Below are 13,888 nucleotides of genomic sequence, written 5' to 3' on the forward strand. Positions count from 1 at the left end.
CGGCCCTCCTCTGAGCCTCAGTTTCTGTAAAGTGATGGTTTCAGAGGTCTCTTGCTGCCCTGGTACTATGACCCCCTACGTGTGAAGCCCCTTCCTGGGCCTCAGTCTGCCCCTCTGTTAAATGGGGGAGGGGCAGTTTTTGGCCTGGATGGCCTCTGAGGTCCCCGATGCTCCAGATCTACTTCCTAGGAACCCTCCTCAACCATGGGTCTATTTCAGGGCCGCTGGGCCCATTACGTGACCCACGTTGGAGGTGCGGGGGTCCTCCCGGCCTGCAGGGGGCGCCAGCCTCGCCTGTTCCCCAAGCCCCCAGACATGACAAGGCACCTGCCAGGGCCGGCGGGGGTCCTCGCCTTCAGGGCTGTCCGCACTGCCGCCTGACCGCGGGACCCCGGGTCGCGCTAGAAGGCGAGCCCGAGCTCGGGCAGCGCGGCCCCGCGGAGAGGCGCGCGTCCCTTCGGGATGGGTCTGCGGGGGCGGCAGCGGCGGGGCGGGGCGGGGGCCGGGGCCGGGGCCGGGGCGGGGCGGCGGACGGCGTCAGGCACCGCGTCGGGCAGCCCGTCGGGCGTGGGGTCCTTGCGCCGGCGGCCTCGCTCCGTCATTCAGGCCGGGGGCAGCGGGGCGGCTGAGGCGGGAGCGGCGGCGGCGGCTACACAGGCGGCGACGCCGGCGACACCGAGCCCTCTGAGCCCAGCGATCCCGGCGACCCTGACCCCACCCCCCGGCGACGCGCGGCGGACGGAGCAGCGCCGCCACCATGATCACCTCAGCCGGTGAGTGCGGCCGGGGCCGGCGCCCATCGCGCTGAGTCAGGCCCGGCCCGGCCCGGTGCCGAGTCCCAGCTCCCGCCTGCGCGTCTTTGCCCAGGTCCCGGGGCCTCCTCTGTCTGCCGGAGGGCGGGCCCTGGTCCTTTCTTTCAGGCGCTGAGCCCGGCCCGGAGGGGACTCCCGGCCAGGAAAACTCCCTCTGCCGAGGCAGGTAGCACCCACCCGGCCCCAGCAGGGCTGGACTCGAACCCAGGCCATCCTGACCCTGCCGTGCGGGGCTGCCCGGAAGCGCGGCCGGGGGGCCGTCCTCCCCACCTTTGCCCAGGCCGTGGGTGCCTCCGGAGGGCAGGGACCCATTTGGGCAGGTTCGAACCCGGGGTTTCTGGAGCACGTAGAGGAGAGGTAGGATGGTCAGGTAGATAGGGTCACAGAGCCACAGATGGGGAAACTGAGGCTCCTGGAGGCTAAGTGTCGCCCCCTGTCAGAGCTGGGATTGGAACCCAGGACCCCGGGCTTGATGCTGCCCAGCCTCAGAAAATGGGGACAGAAGCCGCCCCCCCCAGCTCGAGGGAAGAAGGGGCCGTGTGGGAAACTGAGGCTCCCCTTTCGCGGGCCTCGGGGTTCTTCTTTCCAACAGTCCATCCTGCAGAGGACAAAACTGAGGCCCGGGGGACCCCAGGAGCCCGGGATGGCAAAGGAGACCCCCCCCCCGGCCGGGACAGGGACATCCTCCCCCCCCCCGACTCGTGGTCAGTTTCACCTCCCTCCCCTGGTAGGGGCCAGTGACCTGTCCGGAGGGTGGCCGGGCAGCCGCCCGTGGCCCGAGGTGATGAGAAGGGGGGATGGCCCAGGTGTGGGCAGGCCCGGGCTCCTGGGATGGGGGCTCAGATGCGGGGAGCCCAGAAGAGGGGGTGCGGCCCGGGTCTGCTTTCTTCAGTCGCCCCACTTCACACGAACATTCCCTCGAGAGCCGCTGGCCGGGCTTCCTTCTGTGCCCTTACCGGGTTCAGCGGCCCCTCTTTTGGGGCGTCGCTGGGGTTCGCGGCCCCCTCCCCCAGTGAAAAGTGGGAAGAAAGAAAGTGACGGGTAAGCCTGGTCAAGCAAAACCAGGGCAGGTGGTGACCGTGACCGAGGGGTCTGACGGCTCCTGTCGGGGTGGGCGTCCACTCGTGATCGCAGACCTTGTGGACCAGAGCTGGTCATTGAGTTGATCATGATTCTTAAATCTTTCAGAGTTCTTTTTCTTTACAGCCTTGTTCTTGTGTAAATTTTTCTGAGTTTGCTCATTTCATTATGTATCACTTCCTAACATCCAGCAGTCTTTGAAGTTGTCTCCTTTTTCATCTCTTACATCAAAGTAATATACCGGTCATAGCATTCACATACCTTAACTGAATTTGTTCATCCATTCCCCAGTTGTCTAAGAGACAATCTTAAGGCAGCCTCTCCCTCCTTAGCTTCTAGTTCTTTGCCTTTCTTTTTTCTTTCTTTTTTTAATCCCTTATTCTGGACTAGGAAGTTTACTTTTTCTGTGACTGTTCTCTCCTTAATTACACCACTTCTTATCCCCACTTGTTACCCCGTTGAGTTCTTTTTAATGTATTTCTTTACATATATTTTTAAAAATTCAGTTTTATTTTGTTTTCAGTTTCAAATTATCTCCCTCTACCATCCATTGAGAACGCAAAAAATACAAACCCCATTACAAATGGCAAGTCACAGAAAACAAATTTCCCCATTACCCACCCCCCCCAAAAAAAAAGAAAGAAAGAAATTGCACCCTGAACCTGGACAGCATTTTTCATCCTGAGGCCTTTGGAATTGTGGTAGGTCATTGAGTTGCTCAGATTTACTAAGTTTTTCAAAATTGATTACCTTTTACCATCTTGCTGTTACTGTTTTCCTTACTTCACCCTGCATCAGTTCATGTCTTCCCAGGTTTCTCTGAAATCATCCCTTTCATCATTTCTTGGAGCACAGTAGTATTCCATCACTTTTCATATGCCATAGCTCGTTCAGCCATTCCCCAATTGATGAGCATCCTCTTGGTTTTACGTTCTTTGCCATCACTGAAACGGCTACTGTAAGTGATTTTGTATAGACCCTTTTCCTCTCTCATTGATCTTTCTGGGATATGGACCTAGTAGAAGAATTGCTGGGTTAAAGGGTATGAACAGTTATGAATAGCCTTTTGGGTATAGTTTCAAATTGCTTTCCACATTAGTTGGACCAGTTCATAGCTCCATCAGCAGCACATTAGTGTCCCTATTTTCCCACACCCCCTGCAGCATTTATCATTTTCCTTTTCTCTAATGTTAGCCAATCTGATGGATGCGAGGTGGTACCTCAGAGCTTCTTTAATTTGCATTTCTCTCATTATTATTTAGAACATTTTTTCATTGGCTATTGATGGTTTGATTTCTTCCTCTGAAAACCGCCTGTTCATGTCTTTTGATCATTTATCAGTTGGGGAATGGCTCTTTTTCTTACACATGTGGCTCGGTTCTTAATATGTTTTAGACATGAGACCTTTATCGTAGAAACTTGCTGCAAAGAGTTTTTTCTCGTTTTTCTGCTTTTCTTCTAATTTTAGCAGGTTTGGTTTTGTTTGTGCAAAAACTTTATGTAATCAAGTTATCCATTTTGCCTTCTGTGAGCCTCTCTGTGTCTTATTTGGTCATCTGTTCCCTGATCCCTAGTTCTGACAGGTAATTTCTTCCATGCTCCACTAATTTGATTATGATACCACTCTTTATGTCTAAATCATTCACCTATTTTGAGCTGATCTTGTTATATACAGTGTGAGATGTGGGTCTAGAAATAGTTCTGCCAGACAACGTTCCAGTTTTCCCAACATTTTTTTTTAAGCAAATGGTTCTTGTCCAAATAGCTGGAATCTTTGGATTCACTAAACACTAGATTACTTAGCTCATTTGCTTGTGTATATTATGTACCTATCCATTCTATTGATTAACCATTGTATTATCCAGTACCAAATTAATTATTACAAATTAATGATTACAGCTTTATAGTATAATATAATAGTCTGAGATCTGGTACTACTAGCCTCCCTTCACCTTTTATTCCATTAATATTATTGACCTTTTATTCCTCCAGATGAATTTTGTTACTATTTTTTCTAGCTCTATAAAGTAATTCTTTGGCAGTTGATTGGGATGGCACTGAAAAAGTAAATTCCCTTAGGTAGTATTGTCGTTTCCATTATATTAGCTCAGCCTACCTACAAATAATTAATATTTCTCCAATTATCTCTTCTTGCTGAGTTTTGTTGTCAGTCTTCAGAAATGCTGATGATGTGCGTGGGTTTATTTTTATTTTATGTCCTACAACTCTGCTGTTTGTTGTTTTGATTCATTTTTTTAGTTGACTCTCTAAGGTTCTTCAAGTAAACCATCATATTATCTTCAAAAAGTGATTGTTTCCTCATTGCTATGCAGATGCCTTCAATTTATTTTTCTTGTCTTATTGCTTGAGCTAAAATTTATAGTACACTGTTGAATAATAATGGTGATAGTAAGCATCCATGATTCAACCATGATGTTATTGGAAAGGCTAGCTTATCCCATTATGAATAATGCTTATTCTTGGATTTAGATAGTTACTACCTGTTTTAAGAAAAGCTCTGTTTATTGCTGTGTTTTCTAGTGCTTTTTACAGGAATCAAAAGTTTATCAAAAGTTTTTTCTGCATCTATTGAAATAATCATATAACTTTTGTTATTTTTGTTATTGATGTGGTCAGTTAAGCTATGTTTTCCTAATATTGAACCAGTCCTGGATTAGTGGTATAAACCTAGCCTGGTAACAGAGGATGATCTTTGGGATGTATGTTGCTAGTATATTATTCAAAAATTTTACGTCATTATTCCTTCTGACCACTGCTTTCCTTAATCTACCCACTTTTGTTATTGCTTCCTCCCTTCTCTTAACCTCTTTTCCTCCTACTTTCTGTTGGGTCAGATGAATTTCTGTGTCTAATTGCCTGCATGCTCTTCTCTCCTTGAACCTGCTAACAATGAAATAAAGAAAGCAAGTTTTATCCAGACAAGTAATTTTTTCAGCAAGGCGTGCAATTGCAAAACAAATTGGGCCCCAGGCTTTTGGTAGAACAAGAGGCCCTGAACCCTAGTTTCTATGTGGTTAATTAATGTACAGTTTGAAGGGAATGATAAACAGGATGCAAATATTAAGCCGCCTGGTTTCTTGTTGGGAGACACTTAGATGAGAAGAGGGATATTCTTGTGGTTGAGGTGGCAGTGGGGAGGGAGAATAAACTTGTACAATTTCCAAAATCAGGCTATTGACATGGAGTTGAAACCTAACTTTACAGAATGACGGTAAAAAACAAAATAGAGTTACTTACACTATTTTTAATGTCATAAAGCAGTCTAGCTGAGAGTGTGATTCAAGTGTTACCTACTCCTGCCCCTATTCTCCCCTCCATTGTATACATTCTTCCTTGCATGTCCCATTTTCGTGAGATAATTTTTCCCATTCTTCCTCTTCTTTCCCCACTCACTACCCTCTTTTTAACCCTTCCATTCTTCAGTTAGGATCATACTAACATGATAGAATTATACCCAGGCCTTGTGGAGACTCTAAGACATTTGCTGATGATAAAGTTCTGAGGGGGTTATATGCATCATGTTCCCATTTAAGAATGTATAGTTTTAACTTTTTAAATCTCTTATAATTTCTCACTCATGTTTTACTTTTTTATGCTTCTCTTGAATCTCACCTTTGAATGTCGTATTTTCTATTCAGCTCTGGTCTTTTCTTTAAGAATGCTGGAAAATTCTCTGTTTCTTTAAATGTCCATTTTTTCCCCCTGTAGGATTATACTCAGTTTTATTTTTGGCTGTAATCCTAGTTCCTTTGACATCTGAAATATGATGTTCTATGTTTTCTGTTCTTTTATAGTGGTAGCTGCTAAATCTTATGTGATCCTGACTGTATCTTCACAGTATTTGAATTCTTTCTTTCTAGATGATTATAGTATTTTTTTTTCCTTGACCTGAGAGCTCTAGGATTTCTGTACAACGTTCCTGGTAGTTTTCATTTTGAGATTTCTTTCCAGAGATGACCCCTCACTGGTGGATTCTTTCAGTTTCTACTTTGCTTTCTAATTCTAAGATTTCTCAGCTGTTTTCTTTTACAATTTTTTGAAATATAATGTCTGCACTTTTCTTTTTGTTCATGACTTCCAAGTAGTCCAGTGATTCTTAAATTATCTCTTCTTAATCAATTCTACAGGTCAGTTGTTTTTCCTATGAGATATTTCACATTTTCTTCTTTTTTTCATTCTTTTGACTTTGTTTTGTTGTTTCTTGATGTCTCACAGAGTCATTTGCTTCTAATTTTTTTTAATTTTAGACTCAAACACCAGAACTCAGATATGAATAGAGAAAAGAGAAAGAAACATATCATAAACTTAAATATTAAAACTTAAATAGAAAATAAGAAAAGAAAAAAGAAAAGCATGTCGTGTGCACAGTAGAACATGAGAGGATTCAAAATATATAGCAATGAATTTTCATTTCAAGAAAGCCTGTATGATAGATACTACACATTGTGTTGAGAGCTGTCCATCTTTTCTTTGTTTCCTTGTAAGTTTTCTTTTGTTCTCTGCTGTGCACTTTTTGCTTTATTCTTTTTCCTCCTTCCTCCTCCTCCCCCCCTACAATTAAGTGCAGATATATTTATATGTATGTATATATGCATGTATATACACATATACATATATGCACATGTGTACATGTGTGTATATATATACATATATGCACATACGTACATACATAGACATATACTTTCCCTAGCAAATTCTACTCCTGATTTTTGTTTTTATATTTTCGTGTATCTATTTCCTATACCTCCTGGCTCCTCTACTTTACTTCTGCCTGCTACCTTGTCCTCCTATTACTTAGCCAACCCATCCCTCCACTATCCACTTATTCCCATAAATCTAAATACCCTTCTGTTCTCCCTTTAACCTATTCCCTCATCCTCCCCTCTAGAGATCCCTCCCTTATCCTAGTTCTAATTTTTAAGAAGTTTTTTCTTTGGTAAGGTTTTGTCATCCTCTTTTACAAAGCTGTTAATTCTCTTTTCATAATTTTCTTGCATAGCTTTTTCCCCCCAGATTTTCCTCTGCGGCTCTTATTTGATTTTTTAATATCACTTTTTTGTTCTTTTTCTAAAATCTAAATCTAAAAAAAATTTTCTAAAATTTTGCCACTTTCAAGAATTCTTGTTGGGCTTGTAGCAATCTGCTTTTTCTTTGAGGCTTTGCTTATAGATGTTTTCGAGTTATTGTATTCTTCTGTGTTTGTGTCTTGAGTTTTGCTGCCAACATTGCAACTCTTTATGGTCAGGTTCTTTTTTTTTGTTTGCTCATTTTTTTCAGCCTCCTTCTTGACTTTGGCCTTTAGTTAGTGTTAGTCTCTGTTCATTTTGGGTGGGTAGGTGGGAGGAATGTCTGGTCTGAGCATATGCCCTTTGAATCCCTTCTGCTGTTTTAACAGCTCATTTTGGAGGTAGGGGGAGGCAGAGAGCAGGGCTTTCAGGTTTTCATTGTTTCCAAAGTGCTGTGATCTGGGAAGAGGTCTGTTCACTGCTTTCTGCAAATTCCTGACCCAGGTTTGAGGCTATTGGCTTGTGTGTGGTTGAGTTCAGTAGACTGCTTGTAAGCTCAGTCACTGTTAGCCCATTGGAAGGTTCTGCAGGTCCAGAGGGACTGAACTGCTGGCTCCCCAGTGCTCTAGTCATCTTGTCCTGGTTATTTCACTCTTGGCGTATGTGCTGCGCTGAAGGCTAGAACTGAGGTGCCACTCTGCTCCTAGGTCCAGGGCTAAGTGACTCTGTTTCTGGACCTTGTTCTTTCTCTGCCCTGGGACTGGGCATAGATGACACACTGCCAGATGGCACCTGTTTGTACCCTCCTGGGATCTCTTCCTGCCCCAATGTTCAGTCACCTTACTATCCCTGGGTGCTAGAATGCTGCTGCCGTGCTGCAGTCCTGGTCAGCTTCTGAGCTGGAAACAGTAAAGTTACTTCCCTGTGACTTTCTCCTGGCTTTCTGATTCAAAATTCAGTCTGGCTTTCTTTCTGTGGAGGAGGTAAGGGGGAAATGCTACCTCTTACTCTGCCATCTTGATGCTGAGTTTGATGTAGTTCTGTACCAGTGTGTGTGTGTGTGTGTGTGTGTGTGTGTGTGTGTGCGCATGTTTTCGTTCTTCCTTCGTTCATTTCACATAAGAGTGGAGGTTCTTCTGATGGCTGTTCTCACCACTCTTTCTTCCATGTTTGTACGCTCTTCTCATGTACCCCAGTTATGCAAATTCTGTCCGCTTTTACCTCCTTTCTGCACTAGTGTTTTCACTTTTGTCCTCTCTTTTCTTTCTGCCCTTCAGATCCTGAGGAAAGAACCACTTCCCCCATCACCCCCCCCCAATTTGTCTTAGGTGACCTTTTCTCTACCCTTTGAAGACCTCATGGTTCTGGAGGGAGGCTTGTTCTTCCCTGTTGGATGTTAGCACTGCAGCCTCAGGCCGCTCACATAAATTTATCTTTCTTGGTTTCTCTGGACTCTTGTATTTTGGAATTCCTTTTGTTTGTTTTTTCTGCCCCAAATGCTAGAAAGTACTCTATTTTACCCTCATAGGATTATATTTTGTGTGAGGCATAAGTGATTCTCGGTTGTAAGCTGATCTCATTTGCCTTTCAAGATACTGTGTCCCCAGTATCTCGTTTAGCGTAGAAGCTGCCAGGTGTTCTGTGACCCTGACTACACAGCATGTTCCTTTGTACTTGAACTTCTTTCTGGATCCTGGTGGATCTTTCCTTTATTTATTTATTTGTTTGTTTTTGGGCTAGGCAGTGGGGTTGAAGTGACTTGCCCAGGGACACACAGCTAGTAAGTGTCAAGTGTCTGAGGCCAAATTTGAACTCAGGTCCTCCTGATTCCAGGGCTGGTGCTCTCTCCACTGTGACATCTAGCTGCCCCTGGATTTTCTTTTGACATTGGAGCTTGGAATTTGTCTGCTGCATTCTTGGGACTTTTCTTTTGGGGGTTTCTTTCAGGAGGTAATTGGTTGTAATTTTTTTCTTTACTTTGCCCTCTGGTTCTGGTAGATGTAAGCAGTGTTCCTTTGTGATTTCTTGAATGTAGTGCCCAGGTTTTTATAAAAATTATACTTTTCATGGAGTGTAGTGCTTGGATTATCTGTCATTGAGCTGATTTTCAGATCTATTGTTTTTGGATATCAGATCTGACATGTTCTTTTTTTCCCCCAAACCTTTTAATTTTGTTTTAATATTTACTTTTGGGAAATCATTGATTTCTGTTCGGTCCGTTCACGTTTGAAGAGACTTCATTTCTTGGGTAAGCTTTAGCACATTCTGTTCTAAGCTACTTATTCTCTTTTTTTCCAGAGCTTTTAGTTTGTGTCCTGTCTCTTGCTTCATTTCTTCTAGGTTTTCATGTAGTCAGTGGTCACTAAACATTAGTTAAGTGCCTGCTATGTTCCATCGTACTTGTGGAAAATCCATTTTCCCCTCCTTTGGGGATCGCTAGATCAATAATAATTTTTAATGCCAATGGTGTTTTCTTTGATTTACTTATCTCTTAAGCTTTGGTTTCTCATTTGGGGCTTTGTGCCAGGACTCGGCTCCACTCCTTTAATGAACTTTTGGACTGGGGTGGGTGGCCCTGCTTCCTCTCCCCCTCCGTCTCCTTGGTTCCTGTGGTGAGCTCCCTGTCCTGGGGTTAGGTCCTCCTACCTCTTTAAGGTCCTGAGCCCTTTGGCATCTCAGGAGAGTCCCTGGGCTTTAGCCTGTGGCTCTTGCTGCCCCCTGGCCCAGCCTCACGGGCCCCTCACGTCCTCTGGCTGTGTGCCAGCCTTGTGGCTCCTTGGGCCTCCGGCTGACTTCCTGTGTGGCTCTGTGGTGGGTGAGGTCCCCAGAGTTTCTCCTTGGATTCTCCGTCATTGCCTTGTCTGGTGCAGACTTAAGGGTTTAGCTGGAATAGGTCTGTCGGAGCTGGTCTCTCTGCCTCCTGAGCAGTAGCCATCTTGGCTGGAAGTCTGTATGAACTCTTCTGACCCCTCGGCCAAGCTCAGTGTTCTGGTTTCTGGCCCTAAACAGACCCTCATTGCTGCCTCTGGTCATGTCCTTCCACTCCTGCCAGCCCAGAGGTTTTGGGGGCCCTCATCGGGTTTCCCTTGAGTTCCCGTTGCCTGGGTTTGGGGTGGGCAGGTGGTGGTGTTGCTGATGCTGCTGGAGAATGGGGCCCCCTGCCTGGCTTGCTCCCTTCTCCGTGCAGGTTCCGAAGCCTGTGGACCACTCTCAGCGAGCCATGCCTGCTTCTTCCAGCTGAACATAGTTAAGCCCCCAAGTTCAGCTCCTGCTGACATCCAGCCCCAAAGCTTCTGAAGTCTGGGCCAGGCTTTGCGTGTCTGAGGCACGTTCTCATGTCCTTTCTGTTGTAAGGCAGTTTTCCCAAGGTGGACGAAATCTCTTAGATAGGATCCGTATCAGGGCTCTTTTTGAGGCAAGCAAGGAGTCCTGTCCTGGCTCTTTGAAGTATGAGCAAGAGACTGACTGCTCCCCCTTCCCCCACCCTGCAGGCCAGGAGGCCTTCAGAGATGGTGCAGGGTGGTGATGACACGCACCCAGCTCACTGGAAACGCCTAGGGCCAGCTCAGAGCTGACTGCTGAAGAAAAGGATGTCTAAGCTGATGATAAGTGACAAGAATCGCACTGTGTCCGTCAGCTTCCCTTTACGTTAAAACAGCAACAAGACTGTAGCCAGTCAGCAAGCATTTACTGTGATGTGCCAGGCACTAAATCCTGGGGAAACCAGCCCTTCCCTCCAGAGCTCTCACTGGCAACGGGAACGCAGGTGGTGTCTGCAGTGACCATGCAGTTAGTCTGGGGGATTTGGGAAGGGAGTGTGCAGGGAGCCGGGGGAGGTAGAGCAGGGACCTCGGTCCCCTTGGTCAGATCACACCTGGACCATTCTGTTCAGTTCTGACCACTGCCCTTTATGAAGGGCATGAGCAAGCCGGAGAGTGTCTGGGAAAAGGCAGTCAGGATGGCTAGGAGTCTAGGGGGTAGATCCTATGAAAAAGAGCCAAAAGGCTTGTGCGTATTAACCTGAAGAAGAGAAGATTCACGTTTTTGAAAAGCTGTCGTTTGAGAGGAGGCACAGTGGGGGAAGCCTTAGGCACATGTGGAAACTTAATTTCCAAAAAGTAGGTATAAGGACTGGACCTGAGACTTCACTGGGAGAGGGAGCTGCTGGAAATTCCCCCCACTGATGCAGATTGGCCCCTCTCTGCAATTTATAATCATTGAGAATTGCTTAGAACACTGAGAAGTTAAGTGACACTTCCAGGGTCTTCCAGCCAGGATGAGACTTGAATCCAGGACTTCCTGGCTTAGAGGTCAGCTCTCTCCCCATCATGATACCCTGCCTCTCAGGGGGATTTCCTGACAGACTTTCTTAGGCTCTCTGAACCTGGCACGTGCTGCCATTCCTGAAGGTCTCCAAGCAGAGATGGAGGACCCCTTGGTGCCTCTACCATAGTGAGGATTCCTTCAGGTATGAGGCGGGCTAGAGGGCCGCTGCGCTCCTTTCCAACTCTGACATTCGGTGCTCCTGTGACTTAAAGTCCAGTGTTGTTTCCACTGCGCCCACAATGCTCTTCCATAATTAGGTGGTATACAAAAATATAGTCAGCTGTTCTCCAACTGATGGGCAGACACTTTCCACTTTTCCAAATAGAGCAGTTTTTTTGTTGTTGCTTTTTTGTTTTTGTTTTGGGGGGGGTGAGGCAATTGGGGTTAAATGACTTGCCCAGGGTCACACAGCCAGTAGGTGTCAGGTATCTGGTCTGAAGCCGGATTTGAACCCAGGTCCTCTAAAGCAGCCTTTTTTGAATGGGGAAGCTGGGTGGCACAGGGTAGAGCACCGGGCCTGAAGTCAGGAAGACTCATCTTCCTTGAATTCAAATCTGGCCTCAGACGCTTGCTAGCTGTGTGACCCTAAGCAAGTCACTCACCCCTGCTTGCCTCAATTTCCTCATTTGTTAAAATGAGTTGGAGAAGGAAATGGTGAAGCACTAAATGGGGTCTCAAGGAGTCAGACGCGACTGAAACAAGTGAGTCTGCCCTTTTTTGATATTTTTGGTGTTAGAGTCCTGCCATTGCAGCTCTGGGTTAATTAGTTTGATGACTCAGTTGTATATATGCCATATGACTCTCCAAGATGTGTGAATAACTGTCTGAACATTGTTTGGAAAATTCTTGTGTTTGCAGCAGTGAGTGAGGTAAATAGCTGAAGGATGACGTGGAGTGGAGAATGACCTATGTTTGATAACTCTTACCAAATGAAGGAGTAACTTGAGTAGTTTTAAATATTAATTATTAAATGTTAATATTAGATTAATTATATTAATCATTAAATTTTAAAAGTTATTGCTATTAAATATTAAAAAGGCTAGATAGAGGAAGGCCTCTAAGTGGATTGGGTAAATCCTTTGGAGGATTTCTAGGAAAACGTGGAGAAAAACCACCTGGTTGATCAACAAAGGCTTAGAATGGCATCTGCTAATGGGGGGGGGGGGAGAGGACACCGGACACGATGCCCTCTGCTATGGTGTCCTGGCTCCATTGCCTGTAAGCCCTGCATCATTTCCTTCAAGTGCCTCCTATTTCTGATCCACCACTCTTTCTCTTTTGATGAGCTTATGGCTCATAACCACAACAATCTTTTGTTTTGCAGCTGGAATCATTTCTCTTCTGGATGAAGAAGAACCACAGCTTAAGGTCAGGTGTTCTTGTTCTTGCTAAAGCTTGTTATTTAGAAGGTGGACCTTTGAGTTGAGTGTCCGGGTCCAGCCTCAGTCTTCAGACCTTGTGGGTTCTCCCACTGTCTTGGGAGCTATAGCAGAATACTGACCTTAGGAGAGAGGAAGCAGCCCCTTTGGAGTCCTACAGAGCCAAGGAAAAACCAAATTTCAGTGGTACTTGGAGAGCAGCCAGTTGCTTTATGAACATTAGAAAAAACCCACTTGATGCTTAAATATCATGTTCTGTCATACTTATTATTTCATTTATGTGCATGCCTTCCCTCTTTGCCATTAGACTGTAGCTCCTTTTTGTCTTTGTAGCCACAGGACCTGGTGGTACAGGGTTTTACACTAAGCTGCTTCATAAATGATCCTTGAATTGAATTTGATGAAAATGTTGCAGGTGTTAAAAATGGCCTTTGTACAGCTGGAGCCACATACAGCCGAGAGTGCTGTTAGCGACACTTGCCCAGTTTCTGCCCGTGCAAATTCCAGTTGCCCTTAGGAAGAAGTGGCACTGAGCAGTCCTGTTGGCCTGATTTCCACTAGATGGGCCCTTTCTAGCTGTGGAGAAGCAAAGAGGGGAGTGAAATTGAGAGACACAAGAGAAAATGAATAGGGGGTTGGTATCAAGCCTATCCTGGCATTAAGCTTACTGAAGATTTAGACTTATTACTGTTTGGTAGCATTTTGTAAAAAAAAAAAAAAAGACAAAGGTTAAGTGACTCTACCACTAACTGAATGTTGGTCTAATCTCTTCTCCACAGGAGTTTGCACTACAGAAATTGAATGCAGTGGTCAATGACTTCTGGGCAGAAATTTCAGAGTCTGTAGACAAAATGTAAGCAGTCACTTCATTTCCATAAGATGGCCACCTTGTGCCTTGGTGCTGGGGGCACTAATGAGGACCTCCCTGCCTTTGTGTTTCTTTCAGAGAAGTCCTGTATGAAGATGAAGGCTTTCGTAGTCGTCACTTTGCTGCCCTCGTGGCATCCAAAGTGTTTTATCACCTGGGGGCTTTTGAGGAGTCTCTGAACTATGCTCTGGGAGCCGGTGACCTCTTCAATGTCAATGACAATTCGGAATATGTGGAGACCATCATAGGTGACTGCCCTCTTATCTCATGTGATTCTCTCTCCAGCTCCGCTGTCTTGAGAATGTTCTTGTATTAAGTACAGGGAGTTTGAGTGAGCACACCACCTAGCTTTTCCTAGGCATTTTTTGTGGAGGGGGGCATTATTATTTCCTGATG

The 13,888-nt window shown here is 45.6% G+C and overlaps 1 protein-coding gene across 1 annotated transcript in view; it reads left to right on the forward strand.

Annotated features, from left to right (window-relative positions):
- Positions 1 to 578: 578 nt before the first annotated feature.
- PSMD1 (proteasome 26S subunit, non-ATPase 1) overlaps positions 579 to 13,888 on the forward strand; it is a 114,827-nt gene continuing 101,517 nt past the window's right edge. Inside the window, 4 exon segments of the mRNA XM_020972124.2 lie at positions 579 to 773; positions 12,570 to 12,613; positions 13,404 to 13,477; positions 13,571 to 13,740. Coding sequence (XP_020827783.1) covers positions 758 to 773; positions 12,570 to 12,613; positions 13,404 to 13,477; positions 13,571 to 13,740 — 304 coding nt within the window. The 5' untranslated portion in view covers positions 579 to 757.

This window comes from Phascolarctos cinereus, unplaced genomic scaffold, assembly GCF_003287225.1.
Source record: "Phascolarctos cinereus isolate Bilbo 61053 unplaced genomic scaffold, phaCin_HiC Scaffold_5;HRSCAF=322, whole genome shotgun sequence".
Classification (NCBI taxonomy): Eukaryota; Metazoa; Chordata; class Mammalia; order Diprotodontia; family Phascolarctidae; genus Phascolarctos; species Phascolarctos cinereus.